This window comes from Anomaloglossus baeobatrachus, chromosome 1 (genome assembly GCF_048569485.1).
Source record: "Anomaloglossus baeobatrachus isolate aAnoBae1 chromosome 1, aAnoBae1.hap1, whole genome shotgun sequence".
Taxonomy (NCBI): domain Eukaryota; kingdom Metazoa; phylum Chordata; class Amphibia; order Anura; family Aromobatidae; genus Anomaloglossus; species Anomaloglossus baeobatrachus.
The window spans coordinates 925,243,206-925,269,421 of record NC_134353.1 but is presented as its reverse complement, the minus strand read 5'-3'; the positions used below and the strand labels follow the sequence as shown (position 1 = coordinate 925,269,421).

General features: G+C 49.7%; 1 protein-coding gene across 1 annotated transcript in view; it reads right to left on the bottom strand.

The window, feature by feature from the left end:
• The window catches only part of LOC142256432 (phospholipid-transporting ATPase IC-like), a 165,482-nt gene that overhangs the window by 23,775 nt on the left and 115,491 nt on the right, over positions 1-26,216 (bottom strand). The window contains exons 21-25 of the mRNA XM_075328118.1: positions 12,992-13,118; positions 10,221-10,509; positions 7,038-7,261; positions 3,642-3,725; positions 2,379-2,624 (exon numbers count right to left, since the gene is read on the bottom strand). Of these exons, the coding sequence (XP_075184233.1) occupies positions 2,379-2,624; positions 3,642-3,725; positions 7,038-7,261; positions 10,221-10,509; positions 12,992-13,118 (970 nt within the window). The remainder of the gene's footprint in view (positions 1-2,378; positions 2,625-3,641; positions 3,726-7,037; positions 7,262-10,220; positions 10,510-12,991; positions 13,119-26,216) is intronic.

The following is a 26,216-nucleotide window of genomic DNA, read 5'->3' as shown; positions in this document are numbered from 1 at the left end:
CAGCATCAGCCTCCCTCCTCCAAGCCTCACCTTCCCCCTCCCAGCCTCCCCCAGCATCAGCCTCTCTCCTCCCAGCCTCAGCCTCCCTCCTCCCAGCCTCCCCCAGCCTCAGCCTCCCTCCTCCCAGCCTCCCCCAGCATCAGCCTCCCTCCTCCCAGCCTCCCCCAGCATCAGCCTTCCTCCTCCCAGCCTCCCCCAGCATCAGCCTCCCTCAGCATCAGCCTCCCTCCTCCAAGCCTCCCTCAGCATCAGCTTCCCTCCTCCAAGCCTCACCCTCCCAGCTTCCCCCAGCATCAGCCTCTCTCCTCCCAGCCTCCCCCAGCATCAGCCTCCCTCCTCCCTCAGCATCAGCCTCCCTCCTCCAAGCCTCCCTCAGCATCAGCTTCCCTCCTCCAAGCCTCACCCTCCCAGCCTCCCCCAGCATCAGCCTCTCTCCTCCCAGCCTCCCCCAGCCTCAGCCTCCCTCCTCCCCCAGCCTCAGCCTCCCTCCTCCCCCAGCCTCAGCCTCCCTCCTCCCTCAGCCTCCCTCCTCCAAGTCTCCCTCAGCATCAGCTTCCCTCCTCCAAGCCTCACCCTCCCCCTCCTAGCCTCCCCCAGCATCAGCCTCCCCCAGCATCAGCCTCCCTCAGCATCAGCCTCCCTCAACATCAGCCTCCCCCTCCCAGCCTCCCCCAGAATCAGCCTCTCTTCTCCCAGCCTCCCCCCAGCTTCAGCCTCTCTCTCCCCCCAGCCTCAGCCTCTCTCTCCCCCCAGCCTTAGCCTCTCTCTCCCCCCAGCCTTAGCCTCTCTCTCCCCCCAGCCTCCCCCCCAGCCTCAGCCTCCCTCTCTTCCCAGACTCCCCCCAGCCTCAGCCTCTTTCTCTTCCCAGCCTCTCTCTCTTCCCAGCCTCCCCCCAGCCTCAGCCTCTCTCTTTTCCCAGCCTCCCCCCAGCCTCAGCCTCTCTTCCCAGCCTCCCCCCAGTCTCAGTCTCTCTCTTCCCAGCCTCAGCCTCTCTCTCTTCCCAGCCTCCCCTCAGCCTCTCTCTTCCCAGCCTCTCTCTTCCCAGCCTCAGCCTCTCTCTCTCTTCCCAGCCTCCCCTCAGCCTCTCTCTCTTCCCAGCCTCCCTCTCTTCCCAGCCTCCCCCCAGCCTCTCTCTCTTCCCAGCCTCCCCCAGCCTCAGCCTCTCTCCCCCCAGCCTCCCCCTTGCATGATTACAGTGGACAAAAAGAGCCATCGCAATTTGCAACGATCATCAACTAACCTGTAAGGAGCCCATACATTCTAGGCTCTGCCTCTGCCTTACCTGCTCCGGTGCCCGCCGCCCTGCTCTGGCTGGCTCCTCTTCTGGCTTGCTCCAGCTGCAGACGCGTCCTCCTCCGCGGCGTGTGTCATCTGCAGGATTGGACGCTGCAGCATGGGGCAGTGAGCTGACTGTCGCGCCCGCGCGCCTCTGACCTCGGAAGTGCAGGCCATGGAACTTCCGGGGTTAGTCAGCTCACTATGCCTGGCGCCCGCCATGTATTTAAATAGACAGCAGAAGTGCGCTTGTCCTCCCTCCCAACCCCCCCCGGAACACAGCCGAGTGTAACGGAGGGAGGGACGAGGGGCGGGGATGTAAAAAAAAAAAAAAAAATTATATATTTTTTTTTTTTTTTTTTGCTGACAGAAAGTGCCGCCCCCCGCAACGTGCCGCCCTAGGCACGGGACCACGGGTGCCTAGTGGCAAATACGGCCCTGTATATAGCGCTATTAATGCCACAGCACTTTACAGATCATGGGCTCTGCAGCAGCTGAGGTGTATTATAAGGTTCTGCAGCAGTTCAGGTGTATAGTAGGACATTCTTTAGCAGCTGAGGGGTACTATAAGGTTCTGCAGCAGCTGAATTGTATAATAGCCCATTCTGCAGCAGCTGAGGGGTATTATAAGGTTCTGCAGCAGCTGAGGTGTATAGCAGGACATTCTGCAGCAGCTGAGGGGTATTATAAGGTTCTGCAGCAGCTGAGGTGTATAATAGGACATTCTGCAGCAGCTGAATGTTATTACTAGGCTCTGCAGCAGCTGTTATGAAGTTCTGCAGCAGCTGAGGTGTATATTATGATGTTCTGTAGTAGCTGAAATATATTATTAGGTTCTGCAGCAGCTGAAATGGATAATATGAGGTTTTTGCAGTAGCTGCGGTGTGTAATATGAGGTTCTGTAGCAGCTAAAATATTGTAAGTTCTGCAGCAGCTGAGATGGATAATATGAGGTTTTGCAGTAGCTGAGATGTGTATTATAAAGTTCTGCTGCAGCAGCTGATATGTACTATTAGATTCTGCAGCATCTAAGATAGATATTATGAGGTTCTGCAGCAGCTGAGGTGTGTATCGCGACTCTGGAGAACACATTAATGACTTACCTGGAAGTTCACAATAATGATAAGGGCAGTGGCTGTAGTAAAAGCAAATGTCTGATAATCTGAATTCACTTTTCCTTCAGTCGTGGTCATCTGCCAGAAAGCTCCATAAGGTATGAAGAAGACAACGAGGGAGCAGATGGTGCCGTGAAGAAGGCTTAGGAAGAACTTTGTGTAGTTGAACAATTGCCCTTTTTGGCCGGGGATATACAGACTGGGGCACTGCATGCTGAGCTTGTCACCCACGTCCTGGATTGAAAAAAACCAAAACAAAACATACCATATATCATATTGTACCCCACAGTAAAACTTACAATCAAACTTCCACGCATGTGTCACGGAGGCAGCGAGTGCTAAAAAATCCTAGAGATTGGTAACATGTGTTGTTATCTGACAGTTCCCTGTTTCTGCAGCAGCGGACTCTATGGCCCTGGGAAACTGTCAGTTTTTCCTAACTGATGCCAGCCTCTGACTTCCTTTATAAACCCAGCCTCTGACTTCCTTTATAAACCTCACCCTGGGGGGATTTGGATGTGGTTTATAGTTTGTTCCTTGCTGAGCTCTGGAGAGGTCGTCTTCTGTTGCTCCAGACTTCTGTGGTTGCTGCAGCTCAGACAAGTGTTGTCTTTTGCTATCTACCAGGGCTCTGGTGATTGCAGTTGTGTTTTCCCTGTATTGTTCCCTTGTGTCTTCCTTTGTAATAGTGGTGTTGACGAAGAGCTCATACCCTTTATACTTACTTAGGGCCCATTTGTCAGGTTAAGGGAGGACCCCAAGTATTCCAGCTTGGTCACAGGTGCAGAGTATGGGGTCGGTGAGGACAGTGAGGGTGAGCTGCAGGTTGTAGACAGCGTCACCACTTCCCCCCTTTCCCTAGCTATAAGGCATTCCTTCCCCCTTCTTGTGTGTTGTCTTATACAGCTGGTATAACCTCTCTCCCAAACCTACTCCTATGGTTAAAGAGTTTTCCTGAACAGAGCAGAACCTGTGCCTGCGCAGCATTGCTCCACACATCGTCTATAGGGTTGTGCGTTGCAAGTACAGCCATTCAATTGGGGGACTTCAGAGCTTGGTAAGGGTCCCATCAGTGGACCCCCAAACCTATCAAAAAGGACTTTCAATGTTGGAAATATCCTTTATGGGTGCTGAAATGGCATTGAAGAGCTAGACGACCCCCCGAGTTTTCATATCATATCATTGCTCCTGGACCCCCCAATAAAGTTTTTTGACATCTACAGTATATACTTTGCTATCTATTCTACTCACCTGGTCTTGTAACCCAACAATAATGATAGGAAGACTGGAATACAGGAGGTTGTAGAGTGCGATGAACACGGTGTCGTACACAGTCTGATGAGAGAAAGAAAAATCAAGCATAAAATACAATAAATAGGCAAAAAATGGAACGCACAATAAAGCGTTGTCCACCTCTGGGGACAATATTTTTTTATATTTCAATCAGTTTTGCAATTGGGTTCCATTACAAATATTACTCCGTTTTGCTTTTACAGAATTTTTCTTTCCTGGCACATTCAACTTTGATGTGGTCTTTGGTCTTAAATCAGCAGAGAAAAGTTCAGAAAAGACAAATAAAATCTCTTCCATCTTTCAATCTGAATGAGCTTACTGACGGATTCTTAGTTAACTCATTCTGACGCCAGCAGTGAGAATAGAGTTCACACACAGGTTGTACATGCACGTTCTGGTGACAGATGGTGCAATATTAAATAATAAGCTTAAAAAGGAAGGTTTTTTTCGAAAATTGAAAGTGATCTCATATTTATAAGATAGAGGAGAACTTACTGATCATTTGAAGTCTGACTGCTAAGACCCCAGAAATCCAAGAACAGCAGAGCCCTATCTTAATGGAGATAGGGAGGGATTATTCTCAAAAGCTTTAATTGTTAATGGTCAAACCACCAACGACTAAATAGGGGATAACTTTAAATTTTGGGAAAACCCCTTTAAATCTCAATAAATTCCAAAATGTCCAATCACTGACCACGAAGAAAAGAGCCTAACAAAGCTCTGAGGGAAAGGGGATTTGCATAGATCAATCTTCAGGAGCACACCGCTCCTCTGCCTCTTGGTTTCCTGCTTGCTGGCACACTGTTCCACTGCCTCTTGGTTTTCTGCTTGCTGGCACACCGCTCCTCTGCCTCTTGGTTTCCTGCTTGCTGGCACACTGTTCCACTGCCTCTTGGTTTTCTGCTTGCTGGCACATCGCTCCTCTGACTCTTGGTTTCATGCTTACTGGCACACCGCTCCTCTGCCTTTTGGTTTTCTGCTTGCTGGCACACCGCTGCTCTGCCTCTTGGATTCCGGCAAGCTGGCACACCGCTCCTCTGCCTCTTGGTTTCCTGCTTGCTGGCACACCGCTCCTCTGCCTCTTGGTTTCCTTCTTGCTGGCACATCGCTCCTCTGCCTCTTGGTTTCGTTCTTGCTGGCACACCGCTCCTCTGACTCTTGGTTTCCAGCTTGCTGGCACACCGCTCCTCTGCCTATTGGTTTTCTGCTTGCTGGCACACTGCCCCTCTGCCTTTTGGTTTTATGCTTGCTGGCATATCGCTCCTCTGCCTCTTGATTTCTTACTTGCTAGCACACCGCTCCTCTGCCTCTTGGTTTCCTGCTTGCTGGCACATCGCTCCTCTGCCTCTTGGTTTCCTGCTTGCTGGCACACCGCTCCTCTGCTACTTGGTTTCCTGCTTGCTGGCACACCGCTCCTCTGATTCTTGGTTTCCTGCTTGCTGGCACACCGCTCCTCTGCCTTTTGGTTTTCTGGTTGCTAGCACATCGCTCCTCTGCCTCTTGGTTTCCTGCTTGCTGGCACACCGCTCCTCTGCCTCTTCGTTTCCTGCTTGTTGGCACACCGCTCCTCTGCCTCTTGGTTTCCTGCTTGCTGGCACACCGCTCCTCTGCCTTTTGGTTTTCTGGTTGCTAGCACATCGCTCCTCTGCCTCTTGGTTTCCTGCTTGCTGGCACACCGCTCCTCTGCCTCTTCGTTTCCTGCTTGTTGGCACACCGCTCCTCTGCCTCTTGGTTTCCTGCTTGTTGGCACACCGCTCCTCTGCCTCTTGGTTTCCTGCTTGTTGGCACACCGCTCCTCTGCCTCTTGGTTTTCTGCTTGCTGGCACACCGCTCCTCTGCCTCTTGGTTTCCTTCTTGCTGGCACACCGCTCCTCTGACTCTTGGTTTCATGCTTACTGGCACACCGCTCCTCTGCCTTTTGGTTTTCTGCTTGCTGGCATACCGCTGCTCTGCCTCTTGGATTCCGGCAAGCTGGCACACCGCTCCTCTGCCTCTTGGTTTCCTTCTTGCTGGCACACCGCTCCTCTGCCTCTTGGTTTCGTTCTTGCTGGCACACTGCTCCTCTGACTCTTGGTTTCCTTCTTGCTGGCACACCGCTCCTCTGCCTCTTGGTTTCCTTCTTGCTGGCACACCGCTCCTCTGCCTCTTGGTTTCGTTCTTGCTGGCACACCGCTCCTCTGCCTTTTGGTTTTATGCTTGCTGGCATATCGCTCCTCTGCCTCTTGATTTCTTACTTGCTAGCACACCGCTCCTCTGCCTCTTGGTTTCCTGCTTGCTGGCACATCGCTCCTCTGCCTCTTGGTTTCCTGCTTGCTGGCACACCGCTCCTCTACTTCTTGGTTTCCTGCTTGCTGGCACACCGCTCCTCTGATTCTTGGTTTCCTGCTTGCTGGCACACCGCTCCTCTGATTCTTGGTTTCCTGCTTGCTGGCACACTGCCCCTCTGCCTTTTGGTTTTATGCTTGCCGGCACACCACTCCTCTGCCTCTTGGTTTCCTGCTTGTTGGCACACCGCCCCTCTGCCTCTTGGTTTCCTGCTTGCCGGCACACCGCTCCTCTGCCTCTTGGTTCTGGCTTGCTGGCACACCGCTCCTCTGCCTTTTGGTTTTCTGCTTGCTGGCACACCGCTCCTCTGCCTCTTGGTTTCCTGCTTAATGGCACACCGCTCCTCTGCCTCTTGCTTTCCTGCTTAATGGCACACCTCTCCGCTGCCTCTTGCTTTCCTGCTTAATGGCACACCGCTCCGCTGCCTCTTGGTTGCTTTTACAAGCAGAAGAAGTGTTATCCATGTACCATGGTGAGACGTGCATTGCTTTTTGAAAACTTCTTTTATTTTGGACTAAAGTGATTTTTTTGAGCTTGTATTCAGTCTTGAAGATTTAATGTTTTATATGCAAGGGCAATAAAGTAATGCGACATAGAAAATTAAAAATAATTTATATAGTGAAATAGTGAAAAAATGAACAAATAAATGTAAACATTTCCTAACAGGACTTTAAAAAAAATAATAAAAAAATAAATAAAATTGCCAAAATAAATTTTTAAAGTAAAAAAAAAGGGTAAGAAAATAAATTACAATATTAAAATACGCTGTGAATATTATCAGTGTTCTAACATATTAGAGTGATTGTGTCACTATGATTAATGGTGGAAAGTTAAAGGAAATACAGCCGTCATAAAAAAATAAATTTATTGGAATCCTAAACTGTATGTAGCCAAAATAATGTGCAAAAAAAAAAAGTAATTCCTGCAAAACGCAAAACATAAAAAAAGTGGTCTGATAAAATATAAAAATAAAAAACGAAACAAATAAATACGAATATCTACATTAGATTAATCATCTTTCCATAATACCTGACCAGAGAATCCGTTGAAGAAGGAATACCAAAAGTGCACGAGGGTGTAGGCAAAGTTCTTGTAGAAGAAGTAACTTAGGAACTTGCACATGCGGATGTAGGACCAGCGGCCGTGAACAAGGAGGAGCCTTTGGAGGTATCGGAACTGGGCGAAGGAGTAGTCGCTGGACATGACGGCCTGCATCCCCTCCTGTCCACTGATACCGACGCCGATATGGGCAGCTGCAAAATATAAAAGTGACATGAGGCACAAATCTGCTGGTGGCTTTTAGGATCTGCACTGTGCTGACACTTTCAAATTACATCACACCCCGACATGCCAACGCTCCAAGACTGAAAGAATGGAAGATCTCCAGAACATCTGGAGGAGTTGGCGAATCTCCCTGGAAGTGCTCAAAGCTTCCGTAAAATAGCGCCTCCAGACAGGATTGGGTGCGGTTCCTTAAAGCGGTGGGTAACAGGGAGAAGAGGGCTCCACATTCAGAAGTCTCCAAAAAACCTGAAAGTTGGCAATTACTTATATACACCTTATCTCCAGAATTCATTATACTAGAGAACACTGTGCAGAATAAACCGGGCTTTACACGCTACGAGATCGCTACAGCGATCTCGTTGGGGGTCACGGTTTTTGTGACGCACATCCGGCCGCTGTAGCGATGTCGTTGCGTGTGACTCCTAGGAGCGATTTTAGATCGTTACAAAAACGTCCAAAATCGCTCCTCGTTGACATGGGGGTCCATTCTCAATTATCGCTGCTGTCGCTGGGGCGAAGTTGATCCTTGTCCCTACGGCAGCACACATCGCTACGTGTGACGCCGCAGGAACGGGGAACCTCTCCTTACCTGCCGTCGCCGCAATGCGGAAGGAATGAGGTGGGCGGGATGTTACGTCCCACTCATCTCCGCCCCTCTGCTTTGATTGGGCGGCCGCTTAGTGACGTCGCTGTGACGCCGCACGACCCGCCCCCTTAGAAAGGAGGCGGTTCGCCGGTCACAGCGACATTGCTAGGCAGGTAAGTATGTGTGACGGGTCCGGGCGATGTTGTGCGCCAAGGGCAGTGATTTGCCTGTGTTGCACAACCGATCGGGGCAGGTACCCACGCTAGCGATATCGGTACCGATATCGCAGCGTGTAAAGTGGCCTTTAGCCAGTGTTGGTCAGGCAATCCAAAAATTGTGATACAACTCACTTGGTGTCTACCTTGAAGCTCCTGGCAAAAAAATGTACAATTGGCCCCCAATAATCATGTAATGGTGCCTGTGGGGCTTGTTAGAGTTAAGAAGGCCTGTCAATTCTTAAAGGGTGTGATAATTATCATGAAAGAAAATGCACTGAAAAAAAAGACTAATCTAAATAGATACAGGGGGTCTTTTTGATTATTCTACAATTTGCCATCAAGTAAGAAACATCTACTTTTTTGTACGGGACGCCTGAATTCATCAAGCCTATAAATGAAACGGACACTCCAGAACCTCTCGGAGACTCTTGGAAATGACAAGCTGGTATATTTCTTCATTCTCACAAGTTGTGAACTGTATGGTAAAGACTTCTAAGTTAGAGTTAAGACCCCTGTACACACTGAGACTTTCTAGCGATCCCACCAGCGATCCCAACCTGGCCGGGATCGCTACAAAGTCTCTGGTGAGTCGCTGGTGAGCTGTCAAACAGGCAAACCTGGCCAACGACGCAGCAGCGATACGGACCTGCAGAACGACCTAGCTGGTCGTTGGGGACGTGTCAAAGCAGCTTTTTGAAAGGGAAGTCACTAACGATGTCGTTGTAACGGTGTCAAACACACCGATACATGCTGCGCAGCGGGAAACAAAGGACCAAAAAATGGTCCTGAAAGATTTGTAGAGATCAGCGAACTCACAGCAGGGGCCAGGTCGCTGATGCGTTTCACACACTGCAATGTCGCTGGGGAGGTCGCTATTATGTCACAAAACCGGTGACGTTACAGCGATGTCGTTAGCGATGATGCAGTGTGTAAAGGGGCCTTTAGAGTTCCTCTTACAGGCCCCATCAGACTTTGAAAGTTGTTTGTGATTTCTATCTCTGCACCCTCTATAACTAAGGACCTAGTTAACCTTCAGCCTTCCAGAAGCTGACTGTCTATAAGATTATTGTCATGCGGTGTTCTGTTGTTCTGTTCTGCATTCACTAGGTGTCATGGTGGCGTCAGACTCTGTTCATACTGCAGAGTCTGACAGGTAACCTGCTGTTTCTTAGTTGCTCAGCCAGAGCCGGGCATCGGCTGTTTCATGTTCACTGCTCATCAGTCCAGCAGCAATTAATCCCTGCTGGCTTGTGAACCGCTGCTAAGAGCTCAGGTTGCTAATGGCCACTTACAGTCACCCCCACCCTTTATAAAGTGCTGGATCCGGTTCCTTAATGCTGATTATAGCTCCAGCGATTCCGGTCTTTAGCGTGTGATCCAGTATCTGGTGATCTTGTGTGGTTTGGAAATATCCCTGTTATCAGTTTATTTCCTCCCTGTATCTTACTTAATCCTGTGCACGTTTTGGCTCTCCCTTGGGTCTGATTGCAATGTGTATGTGTTTTTGTTCTTCCCTGTCTGTATTATTTGTGGGGTTTGTTACTGTGGTTCCAGCCCTCCCTAGGGGTGGGGGAAAGAGGGTGTTAAACCAGGGTTTGGACAGGAGTTAGGGTCATCCTGGTGGTCCAGACCTCACTACCATAGAGCGTACCTCTGGGATAAAAGACAGAGCTGGGTCCCCAGTCTGAGGGCCAGATTCAGTGCCTCTGCTTCAGTTACCCATCTCTACCGTGACAATTATAGCCAGAAAGTTCTCTATGTCCCCTTGAAAGTGCAATTGGGTGCCAAGGCCATGTTAACTGACAAAGCATCCTGGCGTCAGACACAGGAAATCTTCTTGAAGCACTTTGGAAAGTTTCCAGGGGCTTAGGTGGCCCTTGGGATGTTTGCCAACTTGTCTAAGATCTCCTATTTTTTCTCGGAGCCTACATTTTTTTTTTATACGGAACGCCTATATTCATCAAGCCTATAAATTAAATGGACACTCCAGAACTTGTCGGAAACTCTTGGAAATGACAAGCCTGTATATATTTTCGTTCTCACCAGTTGTGAACTGTATGGTAAAGACTTCTAAGAGTCCCAGCACATGTGGCAGGAATATGGTAAGCCTCCCCAACCCCTTACTTTTTATCATGCTGACGTCATTAGCGCCATCACCGATTGACAAGGTGACGGCCTTCTTGTACTTCTTCACCAAGTCGACCACCATGGCTTTCTGCTTCGGAGTCACTCTACAGCAGATGACGGATCTGCATTCGCAGGCAAGATCCACAAAGTTCTTCTGCCGTTTTTCCTTCAAGGCCTTGGCTTTGCTAATCTCCTCTGGGTCCCGCTGTTTCTGCTCGGTCGTCTTCGGTAATCTCAGCTTCAGGCGTCTTTTCTTCCTTTTCTTCTTCTCCAGCAAGATTTCATTCTGTTTGGATAAAAGAACCAACATGGAAAAATTAACGTAAACTCGTCCATTGGCCACCTCTACAAAAGGGGAGTCCCAGACCCCCCACAAATCTCAATATGAAATAATTAGAAATCATCAGCTGATTTCAACAAATTAAGGGAAGAGCTTAAATGTGTAGATTGGGACAAAGTCATGGTAACTGGGGATACCGAACATAAATGGGGTAAGTTTAAGGATATACTACTAGAGTCCTGTAAAAAACGTATACCCTCTGGTAATAAAATGTCCAGGAATAAAAAGAAACCACTATGGATAAATAAGACTGTACAAAGTATAATAAAACAAAAACAAAGGGCATTTAAAATCTTAAAGGCTGAGAATACAGAAATAGCATTGCAGGAGTATAAAGATATCAATAGGAAATGTAAAAAAGAAATCAAACAAGCAAAATTAGCTACTGAAACAAAAATCGCCAATGACATTAAAATAAATCCCAAAATCTTTTATAAATACATTAATGCCAAAAGGAAAACAAAGGATAGTATCGGCCCCTTAAAATATAATAACAAGTTAGTTATAGAGGACAAACAAAAGACTGAGATATTAAATAGGCATTTCTCATCTGTATTCACCAAGGAACTGACTGTACCAGGGATCATTCAACAAGTGAAAAATCAAAGTCCACCACCCGATATAATTAATTTAACACAAGATGAAGTACGCCTACGTCTGAGTAAATTAAACATTGACAAATCCCCAGGGCCAGATGGCATTCATCCACGAATATTGAGGGAATTGAGCTCCGTAATCGACAGACCGCTGTATCTCATCTTTTTAGACTCACTTGTAACAGGGTTGGTGCCTCAGGATTGGAGGATTGCTGATGTGGTACCGATATTTAAGAAAGGTAAGAGGGTAGATCCAGGCAACTACCGTCCAGTAAGCCTGACATCAGTAGTATGCAAAGTTTTTGAGGGCATTTTAAGGGATGACATGCAAAAATATATTGCAGAAAATAATATGATAACTGACAAACAGCATGGATTCATGAAAGATAAGTCGTGTCTAACCAACCTGTTGGGGTTCTATGAGGGGGTAAGTTCAAACCTGGATATTGGTAATACAGCTGATGTGATTTATTTGGACTTTGCAAAGGCATTTGATACTGTACCACATAATAGCCTTATACTAAAGCTCCAGAAGCAAGGACTAGGGGACACAATATGCAACTGGGTAAGGAATTGGCTAAAAGATAGGAAACAAAGAGTAGTCATAAATGGTACATTCTCTAAATGGGCTGTAGTCAGCAGTGGGGGCCGCAGGGATCTGTGCTTGGACCAATTCTTTTTAATCTCTTTATTAATGACCTTGTGGATGGGATTGATAGTACAGTGTCAGTCTTTGCCGATGACACCAAACTATGTAGGATATTAAAAACTGACCTGGATAGTACAATATTACAAAAAGATCTGGATAAGATGTCAGAATGGGCAGACACTTGGCAAATGAGATTTAATGTTGATAAATGTAAAGTAATGCACCTAGGACGGAGTAATCCTATAGCTGCGTATACATTAAATGGAAGTAAACTCGGGACTACAGAACAGGAGAAGGACTTGGGTATTCTCATTACAAATAAGCTGAGCAGCAGCACTCAATGTCAAGCAGCAGCTGCTAAAGCAAACAAGATTTTAGGGTGTATAAAAAGAGAGATTAGATCCCGTGATCCCAACGTATTGTTACCCCTCTATAAATCACTTGTAAGGCCACATCTGGAATATGGGATCCAGTTTTGGGCTCCACATTTTAAAAAGGACATTCAGAAGTTAGAGTCAGTTCAAAGGCGGGCAACTAGACTACTACAAGCAATGGAGGCCACCCATATGATGACAGGTTGAAAAAGTTAGATATGTTTAGCTTAGAAAAAAGACGTCTCAGAGGAGATCTCATTTATATGTATAAATACATGTGTGGTCAATATAAAGGACTGGCACATGACTTATTCCTTCCAAAGACAGTACTAAGGACCAGGGGGCACTCACTGCGAGTGGAAGAAAAGCGATTCCGAAACCTAAATAGGAAAGGGTTCTTTACAGTTAGAGCGGTCAGACTGTGGAATGCCGACCACAAGAGGTAGTAATGGCAGATACTATAACAGCTTTTATATCAGGGCTGGATGATTTCCTCAGTACACACAACATTGTTGGTTATAAATGACTTAGTGACTAAATGTAGAACTGGTGGAGGAAGGTCGAGCTGGATGGACCTAGGTCTTTTTTCAACCTAAGTAACTATGTAACTATATAATGGCCTGTTATTATTATAGCGCTATTACTTGGGCACAGTGTTTCGGTATTTACTTAGGCAACAAGTACAATAAATAATGCAATGTATGTATTGTTTTGGCAGACTTTTTGGGTCGTTTTCATGTGGATTTTGGGGCACAATATGCGGCGAAATGTGTGAATATACCCCTACCGATAGATATGAGACCACTTACCAACCAGGATCCGGTAATGATTAATGTCCGTTTTTTATTCGACTCTGGATTAAGCTCGCTGTTTACATCTAGGTCACCGTGACTGATGCCAGATTTCTGGAGATCAATTCTCTTCTGTATTAGAGTGCTGAAAAAACACAAAAAGGTTTTTATATTCTGGTACTACAGTACAATGCACCTTAGAGGGGATGTTCACTTTTTTTTCCCTTACATGCAATAATTGGGGCTGAAAATCATTTTTGTAATTGGGTTGCATTAAGAAATGTGCACCATTTGCCTTCTATAGTTTCTGGGTGGTGCGGCCTATTGCTGATTTAATGGAGAATCTGTCAGTCGGCCCAATATGGCGATGTGATGGGGAGGTTGTGACCCATCTATCTGTCTTTTTCTGAGCTATTCTCAGCTGATTTAGGACCACAGACTACTGGAGGACATAGGCATAAATTGGTCATAAATGTGCAAGAACAATATATTGGCCCTTTTGCCACCCAAGAACTCATCCTAATGCAGAATTTCATCTGCTTTGGAGCTGGATGTTTCCCCTTTAGCTCTCAGGATCCTGTGCGACTATTATGTCCACCCCTGCCACAGACCACATCAAAGTTGAATATGCAGGAAAACAGACAAATGGTGCAAAATTTTTAATGAAACCAAGTTGGAAAAATTATTTTTAGCCCCAAATATATGCAACTGAGTAAAAATTCCCAAAGATGGACAATCCCTTTAAATCACCTGAGCCTAAATGCTCACTATATTGTTTTAATGTGGCATGACTTTACACTGTATAAGTTATAAAGGACATAAATTGGTAAAATAACTTCTCACGCACGTGACTAGCAGGGTTTATCCAGTATCTGGTAAATCTCCAGAAGATGCAACAACACACAGGGAACACAGGGGTCACAATACAACGGCGGTCCCTGCCCCTAGGGAGAGGAATGAGGGGATACCTGCTGAACTTATATCAAGCTGATTGCTAAGCGTCCCTATACAGGTTCTTGCAATCTGTCGCTGAGCTGGATACCTTAGGTCCTCACCTAGCCCTACACTCACCCTGGCTAGTGAGCAGGCCGACGAGATCACTAGTCTCGCCAGTACAATGAAGAAACACGAGGTTAGAAAACCAGACAGGGAAAATAGACGTGAAAAGGAAAAACTTTAGTGCAGCAAACACTAGTTCTGCACACAAGACAACCTCCTTCCAGAGCAGTCTCTTTCCAAAGTGGACCACATAGAAATGAGGCATTCCGTTTCTATCACAGGCATCATGTGATCAGATCACATAACTTAATAGAGAAGGGGAGTGATCCCAAAAAGCAGCACCTGAGATTGGAAGCTACAGCCAGCAGCCTGGCAGGAAAGTGTGCTCAACCCTTACAGCACCACAAGCAAGGGGATGTTAACAAATAACCATAGTGAACCTGCCAGCAGGGAGGCGCTGTGACCTTCCGACACCAGATCCACCCAGGGTCTCCCCCGAGCGAGATACGCTCATGATAGTAACACTCCAACATTTTTTATGCTAACTTTCTGGCAAAATCCAAAAATATGTGTCAATCCACTTCAGCTAGAGACCATTTTGACCATTAAGTATGGGCTGCTGTGTCATGTGATTTCCAGTTTGGCCGCCAGGGACTCAGTCTCACATGTCATGTGAACTACACGGTGACATCCTACTGATCATGTTGGATCATATCCCTACTGGCACCTCCAATGTGTGAGAGTTGCAAATGACTGTTCTACTAAGCTTGGTAACTGTGCCGTGCAGGGGAAGCGGTGCCCACCCGTAAGGAGAAAAGGAAGACACCACCCAGAGATCGAGAAGCTTAAAAAGGTGCTGCCCAAAGTAAAGAAAGGTGAAGAGCCAGTGTGTCATCTCACCCAAGAGGTCTGTGTGTACATGGACCAAGAGGAATTTGCTACAAAGATGGTGAAATACGTAGAGTTGTCACTAAAGTGATGAAACATGTAGATGGTGACGAATTGCCAACAATATCAAGAGGCCTATTGTATGAGCGACCAGCAGAAGAGTCTCTCACGGAGAGAGTGACAAAAGTGAATGAAAGCAGAATGGTGTCTTGTTGCCATGTGGCCAAATGGGGTCCTTAGTTTTGGAGGACTATTGAAAAGAATGTAAATATGTTGCTGCTATAAAATTTTAGATTGGCCTTTTATTTTGGCCAGCCTGAGGCACACCGGTGCAATAATCATGCTAACCATCCTAAGGCACACCTGTGCAATAATCATGCTAACCATCCTAAGGCACGCCTGTGCAATAATCATGCTAACCATCCTAAGGCACGCCTGTGCAATAATGTTAACCAGCCTAAGGCACACCTGTGTAATAATCATGCTAACCAGCCTAAGGCACACCTGTGCAATAATCATGCTAACCAGCCTAAGGCACACCTGTGCAATAATCATGCTAACTAGCCTAAGGCGCACCTGTGCAATAATCATGCTGGCCAGCCTAAGGCGCACCTGTGCAATAATCATGCTGGCCAGCCTAAGGCGCACCTGTGCAATAATCATGCTGGCCAGCCTAAGGCACACCTTTGCAATAATCATGCTGGCCAGCCTAAGGCCCACATGTGCAATAATCATACTATTTAATCAGCATCTTGATATGTCACACCCTTGTGAGGTAGATGGATTATCACGGCAGAGTAAAAGTGCTCACTAACACAGATTTAGACAAATTTGTAAACAATATTTAAGAGAAAAGGGCCTTTTGTCTACATGGAAAAAGTCTTAGATCTTTGAGTTCAGCTCATGAAAATTGGGAGTAAAAACAAGAGTTGCCTTTGTATTTTTGTTCAGTGTATGTACAGTTTTTTTTTTGTTACTGCTATGTCCTATCGGCACCGATCGAAGAGGGGAAAACCAAGCCAGGGTCATCCTGTAAATTATTCTACCACTCAGGTTATAATGCACCTCATATACTCAGAGTCCTCCCCTCCCCCCACAGCTTTGCAATTTGTGATTTTGTCTTCCATGCAGCTAAAGATATCGTGGGCAGTGATATAGTAGATGAATTGGTACAATGATTAGCTGCACTATTCCAAAACTGGCTCTGACATAGAATGCCTATATCATCTGTGTATGTGTCGCGGGCGGCGGGGCGCTGCGCTCGCTAACGCTTGGGTCCGGCGCTGCTGCTGCTGATCGGTGGCTCGAGCGGTGGGCCGGATCCGGGGACTCGAGCGGCGCTCCTCGCCCGTGAGTGAAAGGGGTAGTTTGGATTTGGGGATTTAGTCCGTGACGCCACCCACGGGTTGTGGTGAGGTTGGGGCACCACCGCTGCTGGTGACGGGGATCCCGGGAGCGATGGTATGGAGCAGCTGGGATGTTGTTTTCCCCCTCCGTGGGTAGGGGTTGGTGGTCTCGGGGCCCGGTTAGGTGACGGGGAGGCAGGGTTGGTAAGGTGCAGGGTCGCCTGGACTGCGCAGCGCGGTGCCGGATGGCACGGTTGTACTCCCTCAGCCACAAATGTACGCAAAGTCTCTGGTAAACCAATTGGCTGGATGGACAGGTCCCGCAGCCGGCTGCTGTGGTTTCTTCCGGACGGTTGGTGGTGGCTGCCTTTCCCTGCACCTTTGTGTATGTTCGGTCCCGATGGATTCCCACCGGTAACCCGCTCCTGTCTCGGCGTGGGGGTGTGTGTTGCAGTACCTGTGACGACCTGGCTAGTCCAGGGCGCCACATTCCCCCTTGGTTAAATGCAGACCATCTGCGGGCTGCCCGTCCATCACCGGTTTTATTTTTCTAACTGGAAAAATATAAAAACAACAACAATTTATGCAATTCAAATCTTCCCTTACGGGAGGTAGGCCACTTAAACGTTGCAAAAACACAGATATTTACATTTTTAATAACAACGGACGGACGGCTTCCGCTCTCCCACCCAAGCAACCTAGCCCTGATGCTGCCCCTAAGAAGTGGGCAGCACCCCTTGACCCCAGTCCAGATCCAGGCTGCCCGGGCAGGAACGGGTACGGTGTCTCGCACCCGCCTGTCACTTCAGGGGACCCCACGTCCATAGGGGACCCCTGACCCCCGGAGGATCGCCACCGGTTGCGGTAGTGTCGAGCCTGGGCCATCACTTTCCTCCAGGCCCATCCTCCAAACCTGCCTCTCCGGAGGCGGCAACGGAAAACATACCCCCAACATATTTACAATCCCACAAGTTCGTGGGTGCCCTGCAAGTTCTTAGGCATGTCCATGAAGAGTTCCTCATGCCAACGGTAACAAAGGGTCCCTACGGGGACAACTTGCCGGCAACGGCCGGGTCAATCACGGTGTCAATCAGGTAATTTTCTCGGTTTGATTCATTCATTTACTTAAACAGGGGTAACGGTACTGATGGTCCCAACGGGGACAACGGTGCAACGGAGGGACTGCTGCCTTACTCCAACTCTTCCTCTGACTCCGAAACGGGCTCTGTATCGGGCCCGGAATCATCACTCTTAACTCCCTCACGGTCAAGCGCCTCCTCCAGGGCCAGACAGACTGCCGAGGCCTTCTTCTCCTCTGCGCCAGGTGGACCGCCATCCGTTGCAGCGGCATCCGAGCCTGCAGCCTCCTTCAGCTCTCTGACCTCCGGGCCCTCGGCACCCAGCATCTCGGGCCCCACCGCCATAGCACGGGGCAGCAGGTCAGGCAGGTTAGCGCTGGGGAACCCCATGGGTAGTGGCAGGGACGGTACAAGGGTCAGGATCGGACCGGGTCTCCCAGCCGCAGCGGCCGGTCCCTGTGGGACATGGAGGCGTGGGTCACTCACCAGCTCCGTCACGTCGGCTCCCATCTCGTGCATCTGGGCAATCGCAGCCAGCGCTTCCACCTCGGTAGTCCACTGCTCCGCCAGGAGATGTATCTGATTCCGATGACGTTGGTTAGACTCAGTTACTCGGGCCCTCATCCATGCCACGGTCCCGGGCGCGGGCTGCTGGGCCCCGGGTAGTGCAGGCGGGGCTGACATGGTATCGCGGCTTCAGGGTTCCAGGAACCAGGTTGTTGACAGAGTCCTGGCGTCCCTGCTCTTATGGCCTCGGTTTACATGTGGCCGGACGCCATCCGTCCTCCCTTGGTCCTTCCTCGGCACCTCCTCTTCAGGGGCGGGGTTTCGGCTTTCGCGCCTCCACTGATCGAGGAGACGCTCGAGTGGGAAAATCTTCGCGCCCAAGATGGCGGATTCTGAAATTTTTCGGCCGGACAACGCCGGCGGTGAAACACAAGGCGCACCTCTACCAGCCGGCAGAGCGGTAAGATCCTGTTCGTGATGCCAAGTTGTCGTGGGCGGCGGGGCGCTGCGCTCGCTAACGCTCGGGTCCGGCACTGCTGCTGCTCGGTGGCTCGAGCGGTGGGCCGGATCCGGGGACTCGAGCGGCGCTCCTCGCCCGTGAGTGAAAGGGGTAGTTTGGGTTTGGGGATTTAGTCCGTGACACCACCCACGGGTTGTGGTGAGGTTGGGGCACCACCGCTGCTGGTGACGGGGATCTCGGGAGCGATGGTAGAGAGCAGCTGGGATGTTGTTTTCCCCCTCCGTGGGTAGGGGTTGGTGGTCCAGGGGCCCGGTTAGGTGACGGGGAGGCAGGGTTGGCAGGGTGCAGGGTCGCCTGGACTGCACAGCGCGGTGCCGGATGGCATGGTTGTACTCACTCATCCACAAATGTACGCAAAGTCTCTGGTAAACCAAACGGCTGGATGGACGGGTCCCGCAGCCGGCTGCTGTAGCTTCTCCCGGACGGTTGGTGGTGGCTGCCTTTCCCTGCACCTTTGTGTATGTTCGGTCCCGATGGATTCCCACCGGTAACCCACTCCCCAGCGTGTATATGTGCCGGAGGAGCCCCTTTTCCCGCAGGCTCTGGCCCTTGGAACTCTAGCTGTGGCGGTAGCTGTATTTCCTTCTACTGGTTGGCCGGTTGCCTTCAATCGAGTCTTGGCTGTTAGGAAACCCCTGGGGTTCCGGTCACTGTCGGATTTGACCTCTAATGGCGACTCCAAGCCTGGTCGGGGTCCGTAGGCCCTGCCTGTGTGTGCTGGCTTCACTTCGCTCCCCGGTTCGGTACCGGCGGGCCACCGCCCGTCCCCGCCCCTACGGTTCCGCGTTGATCTGTCTCTCCTGCAGACGGCCACCACCGTCTGCCAACCTTGCTCTTAGTGCTCTTAGTGCCCGGGCCACACACCCGGACACGGTCAGTTTACTCCTCCACTCCTACTTCACTCCTCTCTCCTTCACTTCCCTAACTGAACTCTCCTTTTCCCGCCTCCAGGCCTGTGAACTCCTCAGTGGGCGGGGCCAACTGCCTGGCTCTGCCCCACCTGGTGTGGACATCAGCCCCTGGAGGGAGGCAACAAGGATTTTGTGTCTGGCTGATGTGCCTGTCTGGGGTGGGGGTGTGTGTTGCAGTACCTGTGACGACCTGGCTAGTCCAGGGCGCCAGATATGCACAATCTGCAGTTTATCCTATGGGATATGGCTTCTGCTTGTCTCCTCTGTTTCTGCATCTAAGAGGAGCTGACAGGGGCAAGGTTGTCACAAGCAGGAGGCTGATGAGAGAGACTGAAGCTGCATCTTTAAGGATTATTGACATAGTAAACAAGACCATGATAGTCATTGAGAAACTAATCAGATTATTTTTATCACACTCTATTCTCCTACTATTACCCTTTTTTAATTGATTGTTGACAACAGACCTTCCAGCTCCGCTGTCTGGTATTGGTGGTGGTAATGTCGCGGGCAGGGGACAGACCACAACCAGGGGGCCGCGTGAGGCACTCAGATCCGGGCAGTGGCTGTGGCTCGAGTGACAGGCAGATCGGGGGCTCGTGCAGCCGTCCATCGCCCACGAGTGAAAAGGGGTTATTTACAGGGGATAGTCTTTGTCAGTGACGCCACCCGTGAGTTGCGGTGAGGGATGGTGAAACCGCCGCTGCCTTGTATGTGGGTGCCCGGGGCTGATGGAGCGGGGCAGCAAGGTGGGATCCCCTCCACGGGTAGGGGAGGTGTAGTCCCGGGGCCCAGGGGATGGTGTGGGATTGCAGGAGCTGGAAACTCACAGTTCGGTTGTCGTGGTGCTGGATGAGCTGCTGATGATTTGGATGGTCAGTAACCACACAGAGTCTGTATTGTAAACCAAATTGCCAATGACCGGTCACCTTTGGTGGGTGTATTCGGGTCCCACACCCAGATATACAGCCAGGGGCCCTTTCTTCCACACTCTCTGTCTGTCTCTTTCTTGTCTGGACTAGTCCACTTGAAACGGCCTTCGGACCGGATTCCCTCTCTCGGTACCGGCATGCTCCAACCCTGCCCCGGTCTGCCTCAGGTTCCCCGCGACCGGATCTCCATTGCCTGTGGCCCTCACTGCCACCTAGTCAGCGTGGCTATTTCAGTCGTGAGGTGGTACTGGGCTCCAACCCCGACTGCCACCCTCTCCAGGGAGCTCCAACTCCCTCCTGTCAGCTCTTCACTGAGTACAGCTCAAAACTGCCACTAAACTCCTCTCTGCAGTTCCTAAGCTCTTCTCGATCCTTCTCATTTTCCTGGGGAGGGGGGTGAGTGGGGCCTGATTGGCTGGTGTATATCTGTGTGAGGACTGTGTTGGTACCAAGAAGGAAAATGGCCTGCACTTTGGTGGATTTGTGCAGGCTCTGTGTCAACCTGGTTTTTCCAGGGCGTCACAGTAAAACATACAATGTACAGGCCAGTATCTTGGTAGTGTGCATGCTCACTAGCTCCCGATTCTGGTCACGCCTCTCAGCCCTATAGAAGTGTTCCTGGATTTAAACCCTAGCAGTTCTACAGTACTGTCCACTTACCCCAGAGCATATTCAGAGCAGCAGTAATGGACTATGGCTGACCTGAACTGTCACACCTGTTACACATGAACCCATTTAACTGGAAAATACAGAATAACCATTATCACTAGAAGTCCCAGAGAGGGGTCAGTTAACATTTCTACCTTTGGAACCCATGGAGCTCGAAATGTCTGGGACTTCTAGTGTTATACTGAACTGTGACACAAACAGGAACACTTTAAGGGATTCATTGAGCCAGGGGTCACCAACTCTATATCACTGATCCTTCACTGCTGCTCTTCTGCTACTCACTTGTTACAGCTTCTGTGTCGGGCATTGCCCTTGTTTCCTACACTCTGTGCTTTGATCCATGCCAAGTTTCTCAAGTAACCTAGTCAACTCCTGTGACATCATCAGCCAAGGATTTTAAGACTGACGCAGACAGCTACGTGTGTTTTTGTAATCACTTACTATGTTCTTCTGGAGTTTGCCTCACTATACACTTCTCTCAGCTGCAAATCATCTATTGAACAATTTCTTGTTTATCTATTAACTACAGTGGGTATGGAAAGTATTCAGACCCCTTTAAATTTTTCACTCTGTTTCATTGCGCTATTTGGTAAATTCAAAAAAGTTTATTTTTTTTCTCATTAATGTACACTCTGCATCCCATCCCCCATCTTGTCAGAAAAAAACAAATGTAGAAATTTTTACAAATTTATTAAGCAAGAAAAACTGAAATATCACATGGTCATAAGTATTTAGACCCTTTGCTCAGACACTCATATTTAAGTCATATGCTGTCCATTTTCTTGTGACCCTCCTTGAGATGGTTCTGCTCCTTCATTGGAGTCCAGCTGTGTGTAATTAAACTGATAGGACTTGATTTGGAAAGGCGCACACCTGTCTATATAAGACCTCACAGCTCATAGTGCATGTCAGGCCAAATGAGAATCATGAGGTCAAAGGAACTGTCCAAAGAGCTCAGAGACAAAACTGTGGCAAGGCACAGATCTGGCCAAGGTTACAAAAGAATTTCTGCAGTACTCAAGGTTCCTAAGAGCACAGTTGTGGCGCCCCTGAGGCTTCAGTCGCCACAGAGTACTGCACCCGATTTAAGGTGTAGTGCTTAACCCGGATCTGGAGGAGGTCAGTACCGGTTTCACCACTTACACACTCAAATACACAACCAGGTTGCCCTCCCCAATAGGGACCAGGCTAGGGTAGGGTCTTAAGGTTGCCTTCAAACATGGGGGGCACCACCCTCTAGTGACAGGCACCCGGGGGGCAACCACTTAGGGGGAGTTAGGAGCAAACACAACAGTTAGTAGGAGCTATCCGGCAGGAGAGGAAAGGAGCAGACGTGTCTTACTGGTGCTTGGTCGGACACAGGAGTTCATGCGGTTGCTGAGGGGAGAGCTTAATTGCTCCCTTGGAACTGGTGCCACACCGGGTGCAGGACCCTAGGGAAGATCGTGCTCCAAGTTGGTTTTCCAGAATCTGCCGGGACAGGGAGGTTTCAAGCTTCCCTGGCCACACAGAGCCTGAAAGCACAGTGCCATATAGGATCAGGGGCCTTGGACAGCACCAGGCCCCAGTGTGGAACCCCGGCACCTGCAAATAGGGACAAGAGTAGTATTCGAGACGAACTGGGGTCCCCAAGTAGCTTTAAGCCACAGGGATCACACACGGTGCTAGGAGGAAGGGGCCCACCGAGCATCACACCAGACTGACCTCTGAAGCTAACGGGTTCGACGGGGCCCATCACAGCGGGTGATCGGTACTACCTGGGCGAGCGGCACCAAAAAGTGAGTAAAGACACCTCAAACCGCAGCAACAGACTCGGACTCTTATTACTGCCTCGGCGCTAAAGGCCATCTCTACTCCCCTAATCATCCTCCCCGGGCCCGCTCCACCTGTGGGGAGCGATACCATCTCTAGCTGCTACTACCTTCCGCACCGGAGGACAGCGACGGCTAATCCCTGGCCGCATACCACAGGTGGCGTCACAACATTTATCCTACTACTACCCCATCATCTCCCCTCATTATTAGTGTACACCTAGGGGCATGAAGCCGGGCAGGCCACCGTGACATCCCAGTTCATCACACCAGCCTGGTGACGAGTAACGCAGGTACGAGATTCCCTGGTGCCTGACGACCCCCTGCCCCCTGGGTGCTAGACAGTGGCCTCCATAATCCTTAAATGGAAGAAGTTTGGGACCACCAGAACTCTTCCTAGACCTGGCCGTCCAGCCAAACTGAGCAATCATGGGAGAAGAGCCTTGGTGAGAGGTAAAGAAGAACCCCAAGATCATTGTGGCTGAGCTCCAAAGATGCAGTAGGGAGATGGGAGAAAGTTCCTCAAAGTCACCTATCATTGCAGCCTCCTCCAGTCGGGCCTTTATGGCAGAGTGGCCCGAGGGAAGCCTCTCCTCAGTGCAAGACATATGAAAGCCCACATAGAGTTTGCAAAAAAACACATGAAGGATTCCCAGACTATGAGAAATTAGCATGTGTTTCAGAAGAAAGGGATTTACGCCGCGCTCACACCATATAATTTAATCATAGATTTATGTTTCTTTATTCTTTGTAGGCACAGATCAACGCGTTTCGAGGGACGCAGCCCTCTTCATTAGGACAGCAGACCAGAAAGAACATAAATATAGTCAAGTAGTAGACTATATTTATGCTCTTCCGGTTTCCTGTCCTGATGAAGAAGGCTGCGTCCCTCAAACGCGTTGATCTGTGCCTACAAAGAATAAAGAAACATAAATCTATGATTGAATTATGTGGTGTGAGCGCGGCGTAAATCCCTTTCTTCTGAAACACATGCTATTGTTTAAACCGGGGAGCTGCAGCTAACCACCATTATTTTGGCTATTATGTACCGCCCTGCGCTCAGCTGCAGACGAGCCGCTCGGATCCGGGCTCGTCGGTGGGTGGCTCGAGCGCCTCCGGACTCGGGGTCACTTCGCTCTGAAAGGGGCTTGTGCTTTGAAGGGGTTAGGTTAACGGCCGGAGCCGTGGTTTTGGTTAAGTTCGTGACTCCACCCACGGGTTGTGGTGAATGTGGACACCACCGCTGCTGTTTACTAGGCGCCCGGGGGAGATGTGACGCAGCAAAGGTGTTAACCCCTCTGTGGGTAGGGGTAATGGCCCCGGGACCCGCTTGGGATGGTATGTCGGTGCTTGGCGGTGATGGCCCGAGGGCACAGTTGTACTCACTATGATTGATGCACAAGAGTCTCTGGTAAACTAAGATGATGGTGGTCGGTGCCCGCAGCCGGCTGCGTCTGGTCCCCCACTCGGGTTGGTAGTCTCCGCCTTTCTCCTGCACCTTGTACTGTAGCTCTGGGCTGCCTGTGCTTCAGCAATGGGAGCCCGCTCCCCGGCATTGTATATGTCAGGAGAGCCCGTTTGCCTGCAGACGCTGGCCCGTGGGATCTCTCTGCCTATGCGGTGGCTTTCTATCCCCCTCGGTGGGCTGTTGTCTTCAGTCGGGACTTGGGTGGGAAAGGACCTAAAGTCCAGACCTCAATCAGTTAATTAACGTGGTACACTGGTTTCTGGACCTCGCTTCAGGGTCTGAATACCCCCCTTTGTGCTGCGGTTTCCAGTCGGTTCCCCGGTTCGGTACCGACGGGCCACTACCCTGTCCCGGTCCCTTACGGTTCCACCGAGCCGTCTTCCTGGCTCCTGCAGGCTGAGGCCACCGTATGCCTCCTAGCCAGAGGTGACTGGGCTCCAACCCAGACACCTGTTGTCAGTCTGTGGCAGACCTGGGCACAGGTCTGCCTCTGCACTTGAACTTCACCACTCCACTGTCAAAAACTGATCTCAAAACTGACTTGTTTTCCTGACTCAGGCTCTCTGAACTCCTCGGTGGGCATGTCCAACCTCCTGGGAACGCCCCATGGTGTGTACATCAAACCCTGAGGGAGGTGACTAGGGTTTTAAGGTTGGTGGCTGATGACACCTTTTTAGGGGACGGATGTTATGCAAGGGCTTACCTGTGACTACCTGGCTAGTCCAGGGCGTCACAATTATAGTGGTTGTGACTGGCACAACCGCTATAGGTGAGTACACTTCTTTTTCTCCTAAAGGTTGTTATCGTTTAAGACCTTAGTGCACTTTCTCTTCTACAGTCTATCATTAGACTATGAGAAATAAGATTCTCTGGTCTGATGAGATGAAGATAAAACTTTTTGGTGATAATTCTATGTAGTATGTGTGCAGAAAACCAGACACTGCGCATCACCTGCCCAATACAATCCCAATAGTGAAACATGGTGGTGGCAGCATCATGCTATGGGGATGTTTTCAGCTGCAGTGACAGGACGACTGGTTATAATTGAAGGAAAGATGAATGCGGCCAAGTACAGAGATTTCCTGTTACGTCACCAACGGAGTCTGCTCCATCGACTTCTACTCCGATCGCCAGGCGACGCCGTGTTCCTGCCGTGGATAGTGCTGATGATGGGAGAGGAGTCGATGCCAGCGATGCCGGTGGGCGCAGGCTCCGCTCAGCCACTGGGCTGGGTTTCCTGGGGATCTGCAGTGCCACTGGTTGACTGTAGGTGGCAGGTGTCTCCCAGCTGAAGTACCATCATTCAGCTACAGCCTATGGGAAGACACCACACCCTTTTTAATGCCCCTCCTGTCTGCTGACCTCTGCCAGAGATAGTTCTGAAAATTCTGGCTCCTGTTTCGTCCTGTTCTGTGAGTTTGTGTGCTGATTAACGCTTGTTTCCTGACTATGTTTCCTACCTGCTGTTTTTGTACCTCACTGCCCTATCCGGTTTTGACCTATTCTTGTTTCTGATTACGTCCTTGCCTGCCGATTCTGTCCCTGTTCCGCAATTCCTGGTTTGACCCTGCCTGACGATTACTCTCTCAGACTGCAGACTTCCACAGGTAGTGATCTGCAGGGCTGTGTAATTCAAAATTCCTGTATAAGGGTTAAAGGGTTTCATGGTTTTGGGGGTCCTGCTTGGTGAGTGGCTTCCCTCTAGCGGCTAGAGTCTAGAGTCTAGCCTGTCCATTACAGCCCGTCTGAGTCTGTGGATCCAGGCAGGCGTTACATATCCAGGAAGAAAACCTCTTGCAGAGTGCTCTGGACCTCAGACTTGGCCGAAGGTTCACCTTCCAACAAGATAAAGACCTAAGCACACAGCTAAAATAACAAAGGAGTGGCTTCAAAAGAACTTTGTGACCATTCTTGACCGACCCAGCCAGAGCCCTGACCTAAACCCAATTGAGTATCTCTGGAGAGTTATGTAAAAGGCTGTCCACCAACGTTCACCATCCAACCTGACGGAACTGGAGATGATCTGTAAGGAAGAATGGCCGAGGATCCCCAAATCCAGGGGTGAAAAACTTGTTGCATCATTGCCAAGAAGACTCATGGCTGTACTAGCTGAAAA